At 46.4% G+C, this 15,441-nt stretch overlaps 1 protein-coding gene and 1 pseudogene across 1 annotated transcript in view; both read right to left on the bottom strand.

Moving 5' to 3' along the window:
* Positions 1-15,441, bottom strand: part of LOC126529171 (phosphate-regulating neutral endopeptidase PHEX-like) — an 80,673-nt gene that overhangs the window by 42,343 nt on the left and 22,889 nt on the right. The window contains exons 4-5 of the mRNA XM_072286945.1: positions 13,079-13,316; positions 12,923-13,029 (exon numbers count right to left, since the gene is read on the bottom strand). Of these exons, the coding sequence (XP_072143046.1) occupies positions 12,923-13,029; positions 13,079-13,316 (345 nt within the window). The remainder of the gene's footprint in view (positions 1-12,922; positions 13,030-13,078; positions 13,317-15,441) is intronic.
* LOC126529187 (U2 spliceosomal RNA) lies at positions 8,583-8,762 on the bottom strand (annotated as a pseudogene).

The following is a 15,441-nucleotide window of genomic DNA, read 5'->3' as shown; positions in this document are numbered from 1 at the left end:
TCCTTGCGCTTCAAGGAATCTGATAGGGCAGTAGTGCTTTTCGAATTTTTATCCAAATGACCAATCGTACATCGTAACTCTTTTACAATGCACCTTTCGCGTCCTTGGCACACTTCATAGTCATTGTCATAGTTTTATTACATGTAGCGCTTTCACACTTTACAGTGACCATCTTTTAGGCCCCTTTACAGTCCCGTAACATTCATTGCTCGTAATATATCGCTTCACTTTGATCTAATTACCATTGGCTTAGCGCTCTTTGGCCAAACCTGGCCCTTGCGCCATAAAACTCAACACGTCATCATCATCGTCCCTAAAGTGGTGACTCCATCTCTTCAGGGGGTGCTTTTGTTGGACTGCAGCATTCTTCTGTTGCTGACAAATAGACAGTCTTCGCTTCTGGCTTGCAGCTCACCCTCTAGTTCTACGATACTCCTGCGCACAGCAGCCACATTTGTTGTCGAAAGAAGCCCGTTTGATGAACTACGTAGTAGAAACAAAGTTAAAAAACGAATCGTAAGACATGAGCAGTAACATAATGTGTAATTTTTAAGCAGTGGAAATCTCTTATGTTCACTTTTGACAATCTGCTTTGAATTCAAACAAGAAAAGCTCACTGTCAACTTGAGCTTCACATACCTGAAGAAGGTTGTGGCTAGCCAATCTACAATGACTTTGGATGGCTGGCCATGCTGCAGATGTGTGGCTGGGCAAGGAAGCAGCTAGGAATCCTGAGTGAAAAATATAGCAAGACAATACGGTATAGGAGATGGAGTGACAAACCAGCTTTGCAATGAACTTTTGTAGTTGCAGGAAAAATGTATCCCCCACTGACCTTATATCTGCGCCCCTGATTCTTTGACACAAGCTGAGAGCTGCTGTGCAGTTGACCTTGAGGCTTCATTAGCTGTACTCAGCTGCTTATACAAACCTAGGTCAGCCTAACGCAAACAGTGTAACGCTCCACTGACCCCACCCCTCACGCATTGAGGGGAGTGGATTTAAAGAACGCGAAAGCCATTTACGGAGGCAAGCATATCAAAAGACAACTGACTGATCCAGTTTGTGCTAGCGTAATACTAGCTGTAAGTTATAATTGCGAAATTAGTGATATCATAAGAAGCCAACAAACACACACACCAAGGGCAAAATAGGGGAAATTACTTGTGCTTAATAAATGAAATAAAGAAACGATAAATTCTGAAAAAATAAAAAAAAACTTGCCGCAGGCGGGGAACGATCCCACAACCTTCGCATTACGCGTGCGATGTTTAATTATTCTGCGCGTTGTATTGATTGATTAGTAGTGTTTATTGGCACAAGGGCCAGATGTGGCCAAAGAGCGCCAAGTCGATGATCAGTGCTTCTGAATGATATGCGAGTGTTAATTGCGAGGAGTAATAAAACACGGCTGTATAGTGGCCTAAAATATTCACTAAGAAGTGCAAAATATGCATGTGGTGCAATGAAGATCAAAAAGGACTTAAAATTTATTCGCTTTAAAGTGCTTAAAATAAGAATATCTACATATTAAAAATGACAGTTATTGATCGTTTCTCCGATGACAGATGTTTCACGGGATAGGGATGATCAGTAATATATGTACAATCTGTAGCACTAGTGCCTCAGCAAGGCCTTGAAAGCAAGGGCTGGGAGACACGTGCTCTAGAAAATCGTTTCGTTGCAGCTACGACCTCCAGGTGGAGGCCGTGCTACAAGTAGCCTGGCCAAATCACTTGTAAGGTGTCCGTTTCAGTTAGAAAGTTTAGTACTGATTGAAAAGTAAAAAGGGGTTCATTGCTGAGAAAGAATGCTGGGTGTAATGGTGAGTGTTGGAGATAAGCAGAGGGAAAGTACTTTTTTCTTTCTGCCTCTATTTCTGTGCATTCGATAAGAACATGGATAACTGTAAGCCTCTTGCCACATTTGGTACATGTCGGAGGTTCGCTTCCCGTCAAAAGGTAGGAGTGAGTGGCGTAAGTATGTCCTATTCTTAACCTACAAAGAAGCACTTCCTTATGTCTTGCTGTTCTTTCAAATATCCAGTTCCCTAATTTTGGTTTGATAACGTGTAGCTTATTTTCTACTGCATTATCCCATTGGTCCTGCCAGTGCTTCCTCAGTTTGTGGCGTAAGAATCGCTTAAGTTCTGTTGCTGCTATGGGTTTATTCGCATCCGTTTCATTAAAGACGACTGACGTTGCACTTTCGTCAGCAGCTACATTACCTTTTATACCCCTATGGCCAGGTACCCAACATAGGACTATGTTTTGGTTGTATGTTAAGGCTAAGCATAGTTCTGTGTATAGTTTATTAAAAATAGGGTTCTTATGTTTTCGAAAACTCATTAAGGCCCTTACTACGCTTAATGAATCTGTGAAAATGATGGCCTTATTGAGATTTCTTTGTCTGATATGTTTTACAGCTGAGAGTATCGCGTACGCCTCAGCCGTGAAAATACTTGTGTTAGGATTTAGAGAACCCGAGGTGGAAAAAAATGGCCCAAGAGCTGCATACGCGGCACCAGCAGACGATCTGGAAGCATCTGTATAATATTCGGCACAGCAGTACTTCGCTTGGAGTTCGTGGAAGTGTGATCGTATGTGTGCCTCTGGTGCATGTTTTGTTATTTCGACAAACGAGATATCGCACTCCATGGTCTGCCATTCCCAAGGCGGTGGAACGCGAGTGGGAGGCATTAGGATATTTTCTGGGAGATGGATGTCTGTTTCTTCTGAAATTGCTTCCAAGCGTAGGCTCAAAGGGGTTCTAATGCGTGGGCGGTTACTGTAAAGTGTGGCAGCGCGCAGGTCGCTAACGATGGAATGGCATGGATGTTCGGTGTCTGATTTTGCCTTTGTGTAGTATGAAAAACTTAAGAAAATCCTGCGCAGATGTAAGGACCATTCATTGGACTCGACGTACAGACTTTCAATAGGGCTCGTTCTAAAGGCGCCTGTTGCCAGTCGAATACCGAGGTTGTGAACTGGGTCTAGAATCTTTAGCGCACTCTCAGTTGCGGAGTGATACACCACGGCTCCGTAGTCGAGGCGTGATTGTACGAGACTCTTGTATAAGCTAAGCAGACACTTCCTGTCACTGCCCCAGGTTGTTCGGGAAAGCAGCTTGAGGAGGCTCATGGTCTTCAGGCACTTTTCTTTAAGATATTTTAAGTGGGGAATGAAGTTGAGTTTTGTGTCGAGGATAACACCTAAGAATTTGTATTCAAGGCTGACAGTTAGTCTTTCTCCCTTAAGGTTAATATCGGGTTCTGGAAGTACACCTCTCTTGTTTGAGAACAGGACACATGTACTTTTTTGGGGGTTCAATCTAAAACCATTCTCATCCGCCCACTTTGAGAATCTATTCAAGCCAAGCTGTAGCTGTCTCTCGCAAATGCTGAGGTTACACGACCTGAACCCTATCTGAACATCGTCCACATAGACTGAGTAGAAGAGCGTGCGAGGTAATATGGTGTGTAGGGAGTTCATTTTAACAATAAATAGCGTACAGCTCAGTACTCCACCCTGCGGTACACCTGTCTCCTGTACGAATGGTCGAGATTGCACGTTGCCAACTCTTACACGAAATGTCCTGTCAGAGAGATAGCTTTCAGTTATTCTCAGCAAGTTGCCGCGAATACCCATTGCAGAAAGATCACGAAGGATCCCGAAGCGCCACGTAGTATCATACGCCTTCTCCATGTCAAGAAATACTGATAATACAAGCTGTTTGTGGACAAAGGCATCCCTGATGTACATTTCCATGCGCACAAGCTGATCTGTCGTCGATCTGCCTTCTCTGAAACCACATTGATATGGGTCTAATTTGTTATTTATTTCTAGATAGTGGACCAGGCGACTGTTTACCATCTTTTCAAAAACTTTGCATAAGCAGCTCGTCAATGCTATAGGCCTATAACTATTTGCCACAGAAGGGTCCTTACCCTGTTTCAAAGTAGGAATTATGATGGCCTCTTTCCAAACAGAGGGAATGTGGCCGGAAGACCATATAAAATTGTAGAGACAAAGAAGGGTTTTTTGTGATTCAGACGGCAGGTGTTTTAGCATTTCGTATAGGATGCGGTCAGAACCTGGGGCAGATTTGTTGCAGCTATTTAGTGCTGCCTGAAGTTCCGCCATGGAAAAAGGTCTATTGTATGCCTCGCATTTTGTGCTTTTCCGTTCTAATGGTTGTCTTTCTATTTGCCTTTTGTATCTTTGGAATGTTTCAGAGTAGTGCGACGAGCTGGAAATCTGTTCGAAATGTGCGCCAAGGAAGTTCGCCTGATCTTCCATGCTGTCGCCTTGAGTATTTACCAGAGGCAGCGAGTAAGGCTGTCGACCGTTTATTCTCTTCACTCTATTCCAAACCTTTGTTTCATCAGTGTATGAGTTAATGCCCGATATATACTTTCTCCAACTTTCTCTTCTAGCTTGTCGCCGCGTTCTCCGACCCTGGGATTTGACCTGTTTGAAATTGACAAGATTTTCTGCCGTCGGAGAATCCCGAAGTAAAGCCCATGCCTTGTTCTGTTTCTTACGCGCTATTCGGCAGTCATCGTTCCACCACGGAAGACGGCGTTTTGTGGACAATCTACTTGTTACAGGGATACATTTGGAGGAGGCGTCAAGGAGAAAAACCGTAAAATATTTAACCGCAGCTTCTATGCTTAGAGCACACATGTCGTCCCAGGATAAAGAAGCAAGCTTTTTGAATTTTTCCCAGTCAGCTGAGTCAGTTCTCCAGCGAGGAAATTGTGGAAGGCATTCATTAGCCATTGGTGTGCTTAGAACTACAGGGAAATGATCACTCCCGTATGGGTTTTTAATAACTTTCCATTTAAAGTAAGGTAGAAGGGTAGGAGATGCAATGCTAAGATCTATTGAGGAGTATGTTTTGTTTGCTATGTTATAATACGTGGGCTCCTTCTCATTCAAAAGACATGCACCTGAAGAAAAAAGGAACTGTTCAATCAAGCGACCTCTCGCGTCACAGCGCGAGTCGCCCCATAGGTTGCTGTGCGCATTTAAATCTCCAAGCACAAGATATGGCTCAGGCAGCTGATCTATTAATGTTTGGAATTCTTGTTTGTGAAGCTGAAAATGCGGTGGTATATACAGGGAACAGATGGTTAACAGTTTACTTAAAAGTACAGCTCGAATGGCCACTGCCTCAAGGGGCGTTTGTAGCTGTAAGTGTTGACAGGCTATAGATTTGTCTGCTATGATGGCTACACCGCCTGATGATGCGAGAGCATCATCGCGATCCTTCCGAAAAATAACATAGTGACGAAGGAAGTGTTTATGTTTTGATTTCAAGTGAGTCTCTTGGACACACAGCACTTTTGGAGTTAGTTCATTAAGGATTTCTTGGATATCACCGAGGTTGCAAAGCAGGCCTCTGATATTCCACTGAATAATTAGTGTATCCATTTTAAAATAAATGTTGTGCTGTGTGTCGAAGAGAATGTACATCGTTTAGGTTACAGAGCCCTTTTGGGGTCCTGTAATTGGAATTTTGTCTTTCCTGGAGCGGTCGAGAAAATCGCGCCGCTCCTTAGGCGTCAGCTGCGCCTTCTGACTGGGTGTTGTGTCCATGGCCTCTTGAGAGGCACTGGACACGTGCTCTTGCGAGCGGTGTGTTTTCCGTGGAGGCCTTGTCTCGGAAGACAAGGCCTTGGAGCCCACCGTGCTGGTGGTTGATGGGCTTGTGTTGACCTCTGAGCTGTGCTGACTGGTGCCAGCACTAGCAGGGGCCTCCGCTGGGGTCAAATTCGGGAGAGGTAGGGCAGCCTTCGCTGCTCCCACCGTGGGGGCGGGTGGCGTTGCCACACGCTCGCTATGCGTCGCGCTGGCGTCCGCCAAGTGCCGTTGTGGTACTGCCCCCCGACGTACCACTTCGGCGAAAGATGTGCTCTGTGCAAATGTTGGTGCAATGCGTTGTCGTGCTTCTCTGAAAGTTATGTTTTCTTTTACCTTTATCGTAATTATTTCTTTTTCTTTTTTCCAGACCGCGCATGATCGAGAATATGCAGGGTGGCCACCGTTACAATTGCTACAATGGGGCTCAGCCTTACAGTCATCTGCGGAGTGTTCATTGATGCCGCATTTTGCACATGTTAGCCGCCCTCGGCAGCTCTGGGAAGCGTGGCCAAACCTCTGGCATTTAAAACAGCGTCGCGGGTTGGGGATATACGGTCGTACTCTGATTTTGATGTATCCAGTTTCTATTGTCTCTGGTAACGTGCTAGAGCCAAAGGTAACTATGAGGTGTTTTGTTGGCAGCTCCTTATTGTCCCGTCTGATCTTTATTCTTTGTACGTTTATTACATTTTCATCCTTCCATCCTTCCAGGAGTTCTTCTTCGGTCAAATCCATCAAGTCAATGTCAGAAATTACGCCTTTGGCCGTATTCATGGTTCGGTGTGCTGTTACACTGACGGGGATGTCTCCAAGTTGTACAAGGTTCGTTAGCTTGTCGTGTTGTGCTTTGTCTTTCAATTCGAGTAACAAGTCGCCACTGGCCAGCTTGGTGATTTTATAGCCGCCTCCAATGGTCTCTGTGAGATACTTCGCCACAATGAATGGTGAAATCGTTCTTGCCTTTTTGTAAGGTTTTTCACTGTGTACAACGTGAAATTTCGGGAAAGTCTGAGTGGGTTTCAGAGAAAACTGAAATGTAGCATCGGTGCGCCCCCTTTTAGAGGGACGATCGGTTGAAAAAGGGTTGGAAGTTCCCATGAAATATGTTTAGTATTCAGCGACGATGTCAGTCACCCACCACCGAGCCCAACAAGGGGACAAGGCTGGGTATGTGGTGAAACAAGCCCTGCCATGCCAACTGTACGTCGTCGCCATAACCACATATGTTATAACCAAGGTAGGTCATACCACACCAGGTTAACCCTTGCCGCCAGGAATGTTGGAAGTTATCAGAAGAAAAAGAAGACAGGAAAGACTGAAAGGGAGAGGGAAAGACGAAGATTTGCGAAGAGAGAGACAGGAAAAGGCGACTGCCGATTTCCCCCAGGTGGGTCAGCCTGGAGGTGCCGTCTATGTGAAGCCGAGGCCGAAGAGGTGTGTTGCCTCCGCCGGGGGGCCTTAATGGTCCAAACACCCAGCATCGGCTCAACCGCCAGGATCCCCTTTTCCCCAGACACGGCTAAGCCGCGCACGGCTACACGCGGGAGGGTCCAACCCTCGTGTGCTCGGGTCCGTGGTATCGCCACACACCAAACGCCTGCTGACGCAGACGCCCCTGCAGGGTCTGCGCGTTGTAAAGTGTACTCAATGTGCCATGCAAGGACTGGTTCTTGTTCTTGCGGAGTCGGCATATCTCTGTTCCGGTAATTGATTTTCCAATGTTGACCCAGCTGCGGCGTTAGAAAAAGGTAAATAAAGGATTATGTTGTTGACTTACCCGTCAAGAGAGAAGCATACATTCGTTTGATTTGGATAAGAATCTGATTTTTTTTTCGTTTTTGCAGCACGAAAATTATAAGTGATAAACGAACAAATTTAAACCGCTCAGCGCGGTATCATTAGCACTACCTACGCCTAAATTATTTCCACCGCCCACAGAAGCCGGCACAGCCAGCCATGCGCAAGTAGTGCGAACGTTCAACCTTTAAACACCAGTGTTCACGGCCTTCAGGCTACTCTGCTTTCATTAGCGATTGAGGTTAATCAGAATCAAAAATTTATATAATAATCGGGTTAAGGACAGACAAAATCAATTGCGACTGAAAAATTGCCGTGTAGTAGCACTCGTTCTGAATTTATTTCTATTTAGATCGATGTAATTCACGAACTAATTGAAGTGCCCCTTTGGCAGCGGTATGAATCGCCTTCACCGATTAGGGCACTCGCCTCCCTTCGTGACGAACGATGCGCGCATTGCACGTTGGCCGCAGCCAGGGATCGTTCTCGCTGTTTTAGCACGTCTTCCGATTTTAAGCAGCCAGACCAAATATCATCCTCATGTCATAAGTCGTGCAAGGATGGGTGCCTGAATATCAACAGTATCGCTCATTCTTGACACGCCAGTGTCATTTGCCCTAAGTTAATAAAGAAACAGAACGCACATGGAGCAAAGCAAACAAGCCAGTTCGGGAAGACGCGCCCGGCAAACACTGATCTCAAGCCAAATAAACGAAAAAAATAAAGAAACGCTGCCACGCTCGTGGTGTGTGGCGTTGCTGAAGGTGGCGGCGCAGAAGCCCCTCCCTAGGCGGGTGATCTGTGAAAACAGCTTCTCCCCCTTTCAAAGCAGAACGATGGGTGGGTTTCACAGAAGTGAGTGCAACTTTCGTTAACGATCCATATATTGACCTTCTCAGCCACTTCTGAAGACAAAAGGCTGCTGCAGTAGTAAGTTGATGCATCTATGACTGTTTCAAATCCCAGTGATAATGATGATGATAATGATTTATTGGCTTCCCCTTTGAAGCGGAGCAATGACAAATATCCACATAGCCTGCTTGAATTATTCAGGTAATCATCACATGTCTTACACTGTAGCATTTTGCAACGAAGCTGTTTGTGGCTAAGCTTCCGTGCATTTTTGTACAGCGTTGGCAAAAAACCTGGCCCGATCCCGGAGGTAGTGCAATAACTGACCGACCCGCGGAGGAAGTGAAGCAAGCTTCAAGCATTCCGCCAAGTTGCAAAAGTAAGTTTAATAACTTGGGTCCCAATGGAACCCGTATCAGATATTAAGCTGGTAAGAACAGATACTACTATTTGACAAGCGTCGGCCATGTCTACGTTCGCACCGTCCTCTCTTTGTCGGCGTTCCAAGCGCTTCGTACCTACTTTCCTTCCGGCCTCCCGTTGTGGCGTTCCCGTTGAAACGTCACGTGTGTCTAGTTTCTTGCAGCTACTTTGGACGGCGGTCCCGTCATCCATGCCAATGCTCACAAAAAAATCAGAGTAAATGAGTTCATACCTTTGTTCAAAATTCTGTGTCACCACTGTGTCTTGTGCCAAACAGCTTCGCTGGGAATCCACCTTCACAGAGTGGAATGGATCGCAAGCGGATCCTGTCGTATCAATCTTTTCCTCCTTTTTTTCACCAATAATGTACACGTATCGCACTTATCTCGACTACTGACGGGTTGTTCAAGCGCTTCTGGAAGGGGTTCATTACCTACGGATATCACTGGGTGAATTCTTTCGGATTCAATTACGATATGCTGAGTGGTCTTCGGAATTTTTCGTGTGTATGCTGCCGCTGTCAGGCACATGTCTCCTCTTCTTGCGAATATTTGCTACAGTATGTTTTTATCCTTAGGCAACCAGCTCGAGCCTGAAAGAGGAAGGCACTGCCTTTGTGTTGTGCAGATTTTTGCTTCTCATTTCTTAGTTCCCGTTGTGAATCTCCGTTGTCCTATTACAGCGAAGCTGTATACCTCTACCTTCCAAGGAAATTTTCGTGTCGTAAGCAAAAAACTCCTCATACGTGGGCCGATAGCGAAGATAAAGCAGTACCGGCCCAACCCGTGGCGGAGATGCAGTTTGCCATTAAGGGGCCCACATACACAGCTCCGCTGGTCATCCTTCTTCATAGAGTGGAAGGGCACTGAGTTTTTTGATTCCACAGTGATAGTAGTGCTACTGCTAGCAGTGATGATGAAAAAAATTATTTGTGGCTGAATCCTTTGTAACGGGCGGGCTACATTAAGGCGCCCTAGACGGATAAAATATATACACGGCGATAAAAAAGGGGGAAAATATAAGAGGGGAGGAGTACCGATCATCGTTCCTTTGTAAACACACCCCGACCTAGTGCACAGACATTGACGGTTAGACACTGAATTTGAGCTGTTCCCCTCAGAGTTGGCTATTCTGTGCCGTTGCCAAATCATACGCCACCATTGTGCCAGTCTGGCCTTCGTTACGCGAATTGCGTTAGACACCATCGCACCCGGTTCCCGCACCCCGTTCTCGCTCCCAAATCCAAGGGCTGGCGGAAGTGCGGTGCCGTTGGTGTGTCGTGGGGAGAAACTGGCACACTGGAGGGCTGGTTGTACTAACTATTCCTCTTCGAGGCCACATGTCCGACATACGGAGTCAGCGCAATGGCCGATATGGGGCTGGTATCACGGTGGAAGAACAGGTAAGGTGTCTGAACGTGGCTGCCGTGCCGACGATTTTTTTCTGTCATGGATTACGGCTCTCTGGGCATATGGCGCGGATCATTGGGGGGTCAAATACCGTTTTTGTTGAAGGGGAAGGGGGTGAGGAGCGAAGGGAAAGTTAATATCACCAAAAGACTGCAACAGGCGTGTCCAGTATTCGTGGCGCTCTTCATGGTGTACATAATATTGATGGAACGGGCGCTAGAAAGAAGTGATATCGGGTTTAGTCTCTCACACAAGCAGGCGGCCATCATATTAGAGCAGCAGCATCTATGTTTGTTTCATGCGGACGACATAGTGTTGCTTGCTAACAAGCAAAGTGATATACAACGTGTGCCTGAAATCTCTGGACAAGAATGCGAAAATTTAGGACTAACATTTAGCGTTGACAGTCAGGTTTTATGGTATTCAATGAAAACCATCAACAGACAAGTGTCTAGGGATGGACGTATACGCCGGCGCCATTGCGCGTGCAAACACATATCCTGTCGTTCCTACTGGTTCCTATGCGCCTCCCAAGGCCACCCAGACAAGAAAAGGCCTGAGTGCTCGGCGTGAACCGTCACGGAGAAGAGGCCGGTGGCGTGCACAAAGAAACGTGTTGCATGAAGGGATCGCGCCCTTATGGGCAACGTTAACCAGAACGCAGTTACTGTTTCTTTAGGCATAGTTGAGCAGATAGTCCCTAGAGAACAGAGGGTGTTCCAAGATTATTTTATTTATGCAAAACTATTCACGCGCTGTATTATTAAAAAGCCTGTACATAAAAAGTTAAATGATTCAACCTTAGGATTGAGAACGAATTTTGGGTAAATGATGACAGGGAGCATGGCTTATATTGAAAAGTCACAGTGCTGCCCTTTTCTTCAGAGTAGCTTCCTTGCCTTAATTTATCGTCGGCGTCAGAGTTTGCCGTTCATGTGACCACAAAAGTTCTTCAACAGAATGTTAGCACTGCACCATAACACATATCTCATGACAACTTCACTGGTGTGCCCTTCTCCGCATTCGGGACACAAGCTTTTATTCCAGTCTAGATTAAGCTCTATACGAATGATTTCGCTTTCGAGGCATTATTACATCTAGCACTGCTGTCCATATATTTAGAACACCTCAAATGAGTTTAGCAATGTAGATACAAAATTTCGTGCAACTATTTACAAAGAAGCAGCTGCCTTATTCCACTGAATACCAGCCTTTCTCTGCTTTCCCTTAGCATTGGCACCCAATATTCTGTCATTCATATTGCGGAAACATGAACGCATGAAATTTAGGCCCCGATTTGCGATTGCTCCAGCAATTGGGCACGCAACACTGAAGCATATCCTGGCATGAACGTAATCCACATTCCGCTGCAATGAAGGCTTGCCGGACACACAACCTAATCGCAGCACAAGCGCAGAGAATACATGCACGGTTCGCATCCAGAAAAAATAAAAAGATGCGCTCGGAAGCATGTCGCAGCATGCCAGGACTATTCTAACCCCGAAGCTATCCAAGGAGCAGCAGGGTTCCCGGAACTAATCGAATTGTTATCGCTGTCGTCGCCGAATTGGTCTTCCGCGTCTCATTTTCAACACTGCTGCGCCGCTCGTAGCACGCTGCACGGAACTTCAATGTGGGCCTCTTTTGCGTGACGTAGCTCAAGGGGAGAGGGTACAGCGAGAAGGGCTTAAGTTCTGTAGAGGGTGTTGCCCACTCGCGATGGTTTGCGGTGGGGGCGCTTACATCGTGGCGCAGCCGCACGAGATACTTACAGACACTTTCGAATATCTGTGGCAATGCAGCGACAAACCTAGGCCTCAAGTTTAGCGCAGAGAAATTGGGAGTCATTACGTGGCGTCAATTCAACAGTAAGTCATACCCATAGTCAAGCAATATAAATAGCTCGGCGTTTCTATTCGGCGGGCCCGCGTTAACTTGATAGGTCAAACCACATCAGGCATAAACCAATGGGGTAAATGGAAAAAAAAATGTGTTACAGTGAGCAGTGATTGAGTGAATCGGAATTGTTTAACTCTCGAACGGAAGCTCTGCAAAATGCACAAGTGGTGGTCACTTGCAGGGAGCGCTTTGTTCTACGAAAGAGCATTAAAATAACTAAACCAAGATTATAATTAGTTCAGAGCACTTTCTACACCTATTCCTTTCCTTTGTGAACGCTTTCACCGCCAAGTCCACTTCTGCATGGGCAGGTACACAGTCCTCTGGAACCTTTAGCTATGAAGCAGCAACACGTGCATCATTACCTAATTTGCGCCATATGAGAAGCCGCGTCATCAGCCATTTATATTGTACAGTAAAAATGCAGCAGCATCTAGCGTTTACAAAGAAAAAAAAAGGCGAGGAATGTTAAAGGAGATGGCAACGTTGTAAATTCCGAGAAATTACAATCACATCACGTTATAGATATCTTAAGTATTCAAAAAGTGCGTCAGCCTTCCATATCGCGACTTGCAAATAGACAAAGTTACGGTCAGGTGGCACCCATCTCGTCTAAAGTAAATTAATAAGACCTTCGCACTGAGTTTAGAGCGCAACGAAGCCTTACAACGAATTCATCATAGGTATTTACTTTTTGATACTGAGAGAGAGAGAGCCCGCGCTTTTTAACGTCATTCCAGACACGAAATAAAACAGTGGGTACGTTGTGTATGGCTGGCGACGACATCGCTTTCGATGCTGCGCAGAAAACTGTATGTGCACAGGCCACATGCAGGTGTGTCGTACGATGCCACGTGAACGTGGTATCGCAGTCCTTGGGAAGTGCCCGGTTCTCACCCAAAGAATTTACACTTTAGCTTGGGGTTCATCTGGGACTCGGGCAGGCAATGAAATGCCCGGGCGAAGGCCTCCGAACTGCGCACCGCCTTGTTGCAGTCCACTAGCTGTGTGCGGACCCACGGCATCGGGTCGCGTGCAAGTCATGTAGCATACTGTCATGAAGAACACTTGGTCTCCTGAAAAGCCCCCCACAATTCCCTGAAGAGCTTCGTCTCCCCTGTCGCTGACTGCGCGGCGGTACGCCGCGTAGGCAACCTCGAGAGCAGGGATCTCGGGAAAGATGCTGGCCCTCGCGCCGGTTGTGCTCTGGGTGCTGTCTCCGCCACTGGCGGCGTGCCCGTCAAGCGCCCCTACGCAGCCGTCTCTGTCCTCGAAGGCCTTCGCGGAAGAGCTGCAGACGATTGAAGATATTGAAAAGATACATCATCGCAGAAAAAAAAAATGATACTTTGGCGTTAACGGCATGTGTTGCAGTGGTTATATGGCGTTCCGCTGCTGAGGAGGAGGTCACGTGTATGATTATTGCGCACGGCTACGGCATTTTGATGTAGGCGAAATGCAAAAACGCTCTCGCATATTTATACCCGGTGTGCTTTTCTTTAGATTATGCAGAATTCTTTTTTTAATTCACCTGGGGGAGGAAGCATAATTGTAGTGATTGAGCTGGATTACTCAAAGAAGGGTGGACATTGCTTGCACGAGAAATCGCATTGGACCATCGACTAATTACCAACTTTCACTGATAGGGTTTCTCACTAAATACTTAGGTATTGCAGTACTTTCTGAAATTTACGAACTGTAGCCGGTACTCAAAAGTCTCATCACCCTGAAAATTCAGACCAAGTTGGTGCGTCTTGCCATTTAAACTGTAGCCGGTTAAATGGCTAGACGTACCAACTTGGTCTGAATTTTCAGGGTGATATGAGGTTTGAGTACTAAATTCCCGAAGTTGGCGACAAAATACATTGGCGTGGCAGTTACGTTTGTGCGTCAATGTATAAAACGTGGTTTTAATGAAAACAGAAGCGGAAGAATACATTTTCTTGCAAGTTTGACGGCCATATTACGGCGCATCGTCAGCATTTGCTAGCAGTGTGGATATAACTTGCAAAGCCACCGACTACAATTTGTGAACTTCACTACTTCGCACTACCTCCTAATTTGCAATATGTGTAGTAAATTAAATATTCTAGAAGTTACTTGGTCATGTTCTGTCAAACTATTATGCACTTCAATTTCTTGTCCGAGTAAATTGTGCCGCTTGGAGTAATCAAGCTCGAGGACTAACATTTCGCTACCTTCCACAGGCGAATAAAAAAAATCTGCATGGTGGAATTAACCAGAACACACAAGAACGCCACATATACAAGGTGCTTTTTCTTGTAGCAGCACCGAATTTTAAAATGTTACCTGCAGCAGACAGCACAATTTTAATCATTAGTACCTGCCGTAGTTGCTTAGCAGCTTGAGCGTTACGCTGCTAAGCATCAGGATGAATTTCCAGCCGTGGCTGCCACATATTGGTGGGGGCGAAATGCAAAAATACCCCTGTACCCAGCGTTGGGCGCACTTTAAAAAGCCACAGGTGGTCAAAATTATTGCAGAGTCCCTTATATTCAGATGCTGGATTCGGTATTTAAAACACCCGAAAAGATGACTTTATAATGACACGTGTACTTTATCTTTATCGGGCGACCACTTCTCGCCGCCTAACAAATGTTATCGCACAGCGCAGGACGCGCCTGCATGTAAAAGAAGTTTCTGGAATGTTATGGATGGTTCCGTCCACTGTCTTTCACCGCAACTTGTGTTATCTGATTGCATGTGTGCGCGACGCGAATAATGTGGAACTTTGTGGAAGGCACGCGGGTCTCAGCGATCGCTCTGGAAAATTCGACGACAGATGTATAAAAGCCCACGCGCTTCACCCGCTCACCAGATTTTCGACGACCGCCGATCGTGTTCGCCGCTACCATCCTTCTTTGAGTGTAGCCTGTTTTTGAGGGCACAAGTTCGCCCAATAAATCGCTCGTTTCGTTAATCAAAGTTTTGCTGCCTTCTCAACCGTCACTACCACGTGATATCTGGTGGAGGTGCTAGTGCGTTCAATTACCGAACGCCCCCGCAAAGCCGCGATCCAAGCACGAAGCCCGAGGACAAAACCAACATCGCCCAAGACCAGCGTGCTAACCGCAGACTGCAAGGACTGCCCCCACAGCACGGACTTCTACCTGAGACGACAAAGAAGATTGTGGTCAAAACAACCCCAATGGCTGCCCCGGCGTCCCCCGTTGTCCTACAACAACCTCGGTACCCACCGACCTTCCATGGAGCAGCGACTGAAAACCCGGAATCCTGGCTGGAGACCTACGAACGAATCGCGGCTTTCAACAACTGGGACTCCGACAACAAGCTGCGGCATGTATACTTTGCCTTAGAAGACGCCGCCAGAACGTGGTTTGAGAACCGGGAGTCGACCTTGACAACATGGGACCTGTTCCTGAGCGGCTTCCTGC

This window comes from Dermacentor andersoni, chromosome 3, assembly GCF_023375885.2.
Source record: "Dermacentor andersoni chromosome 3, qqDerAnde1_hic_scaffold, whole genome shotgun sequence".
NCBI lineage: Eukaryota > Metazoa > Arthropoda > Arachnida > Ixodida > Ixodidae > Dermacentor > Dermacentor andersoni.
The sequence above is the reverse complement of the archived record's forward strand: the minus strand, read 5'-3'. Positions and strand labels throughout refer to the sequence as shown.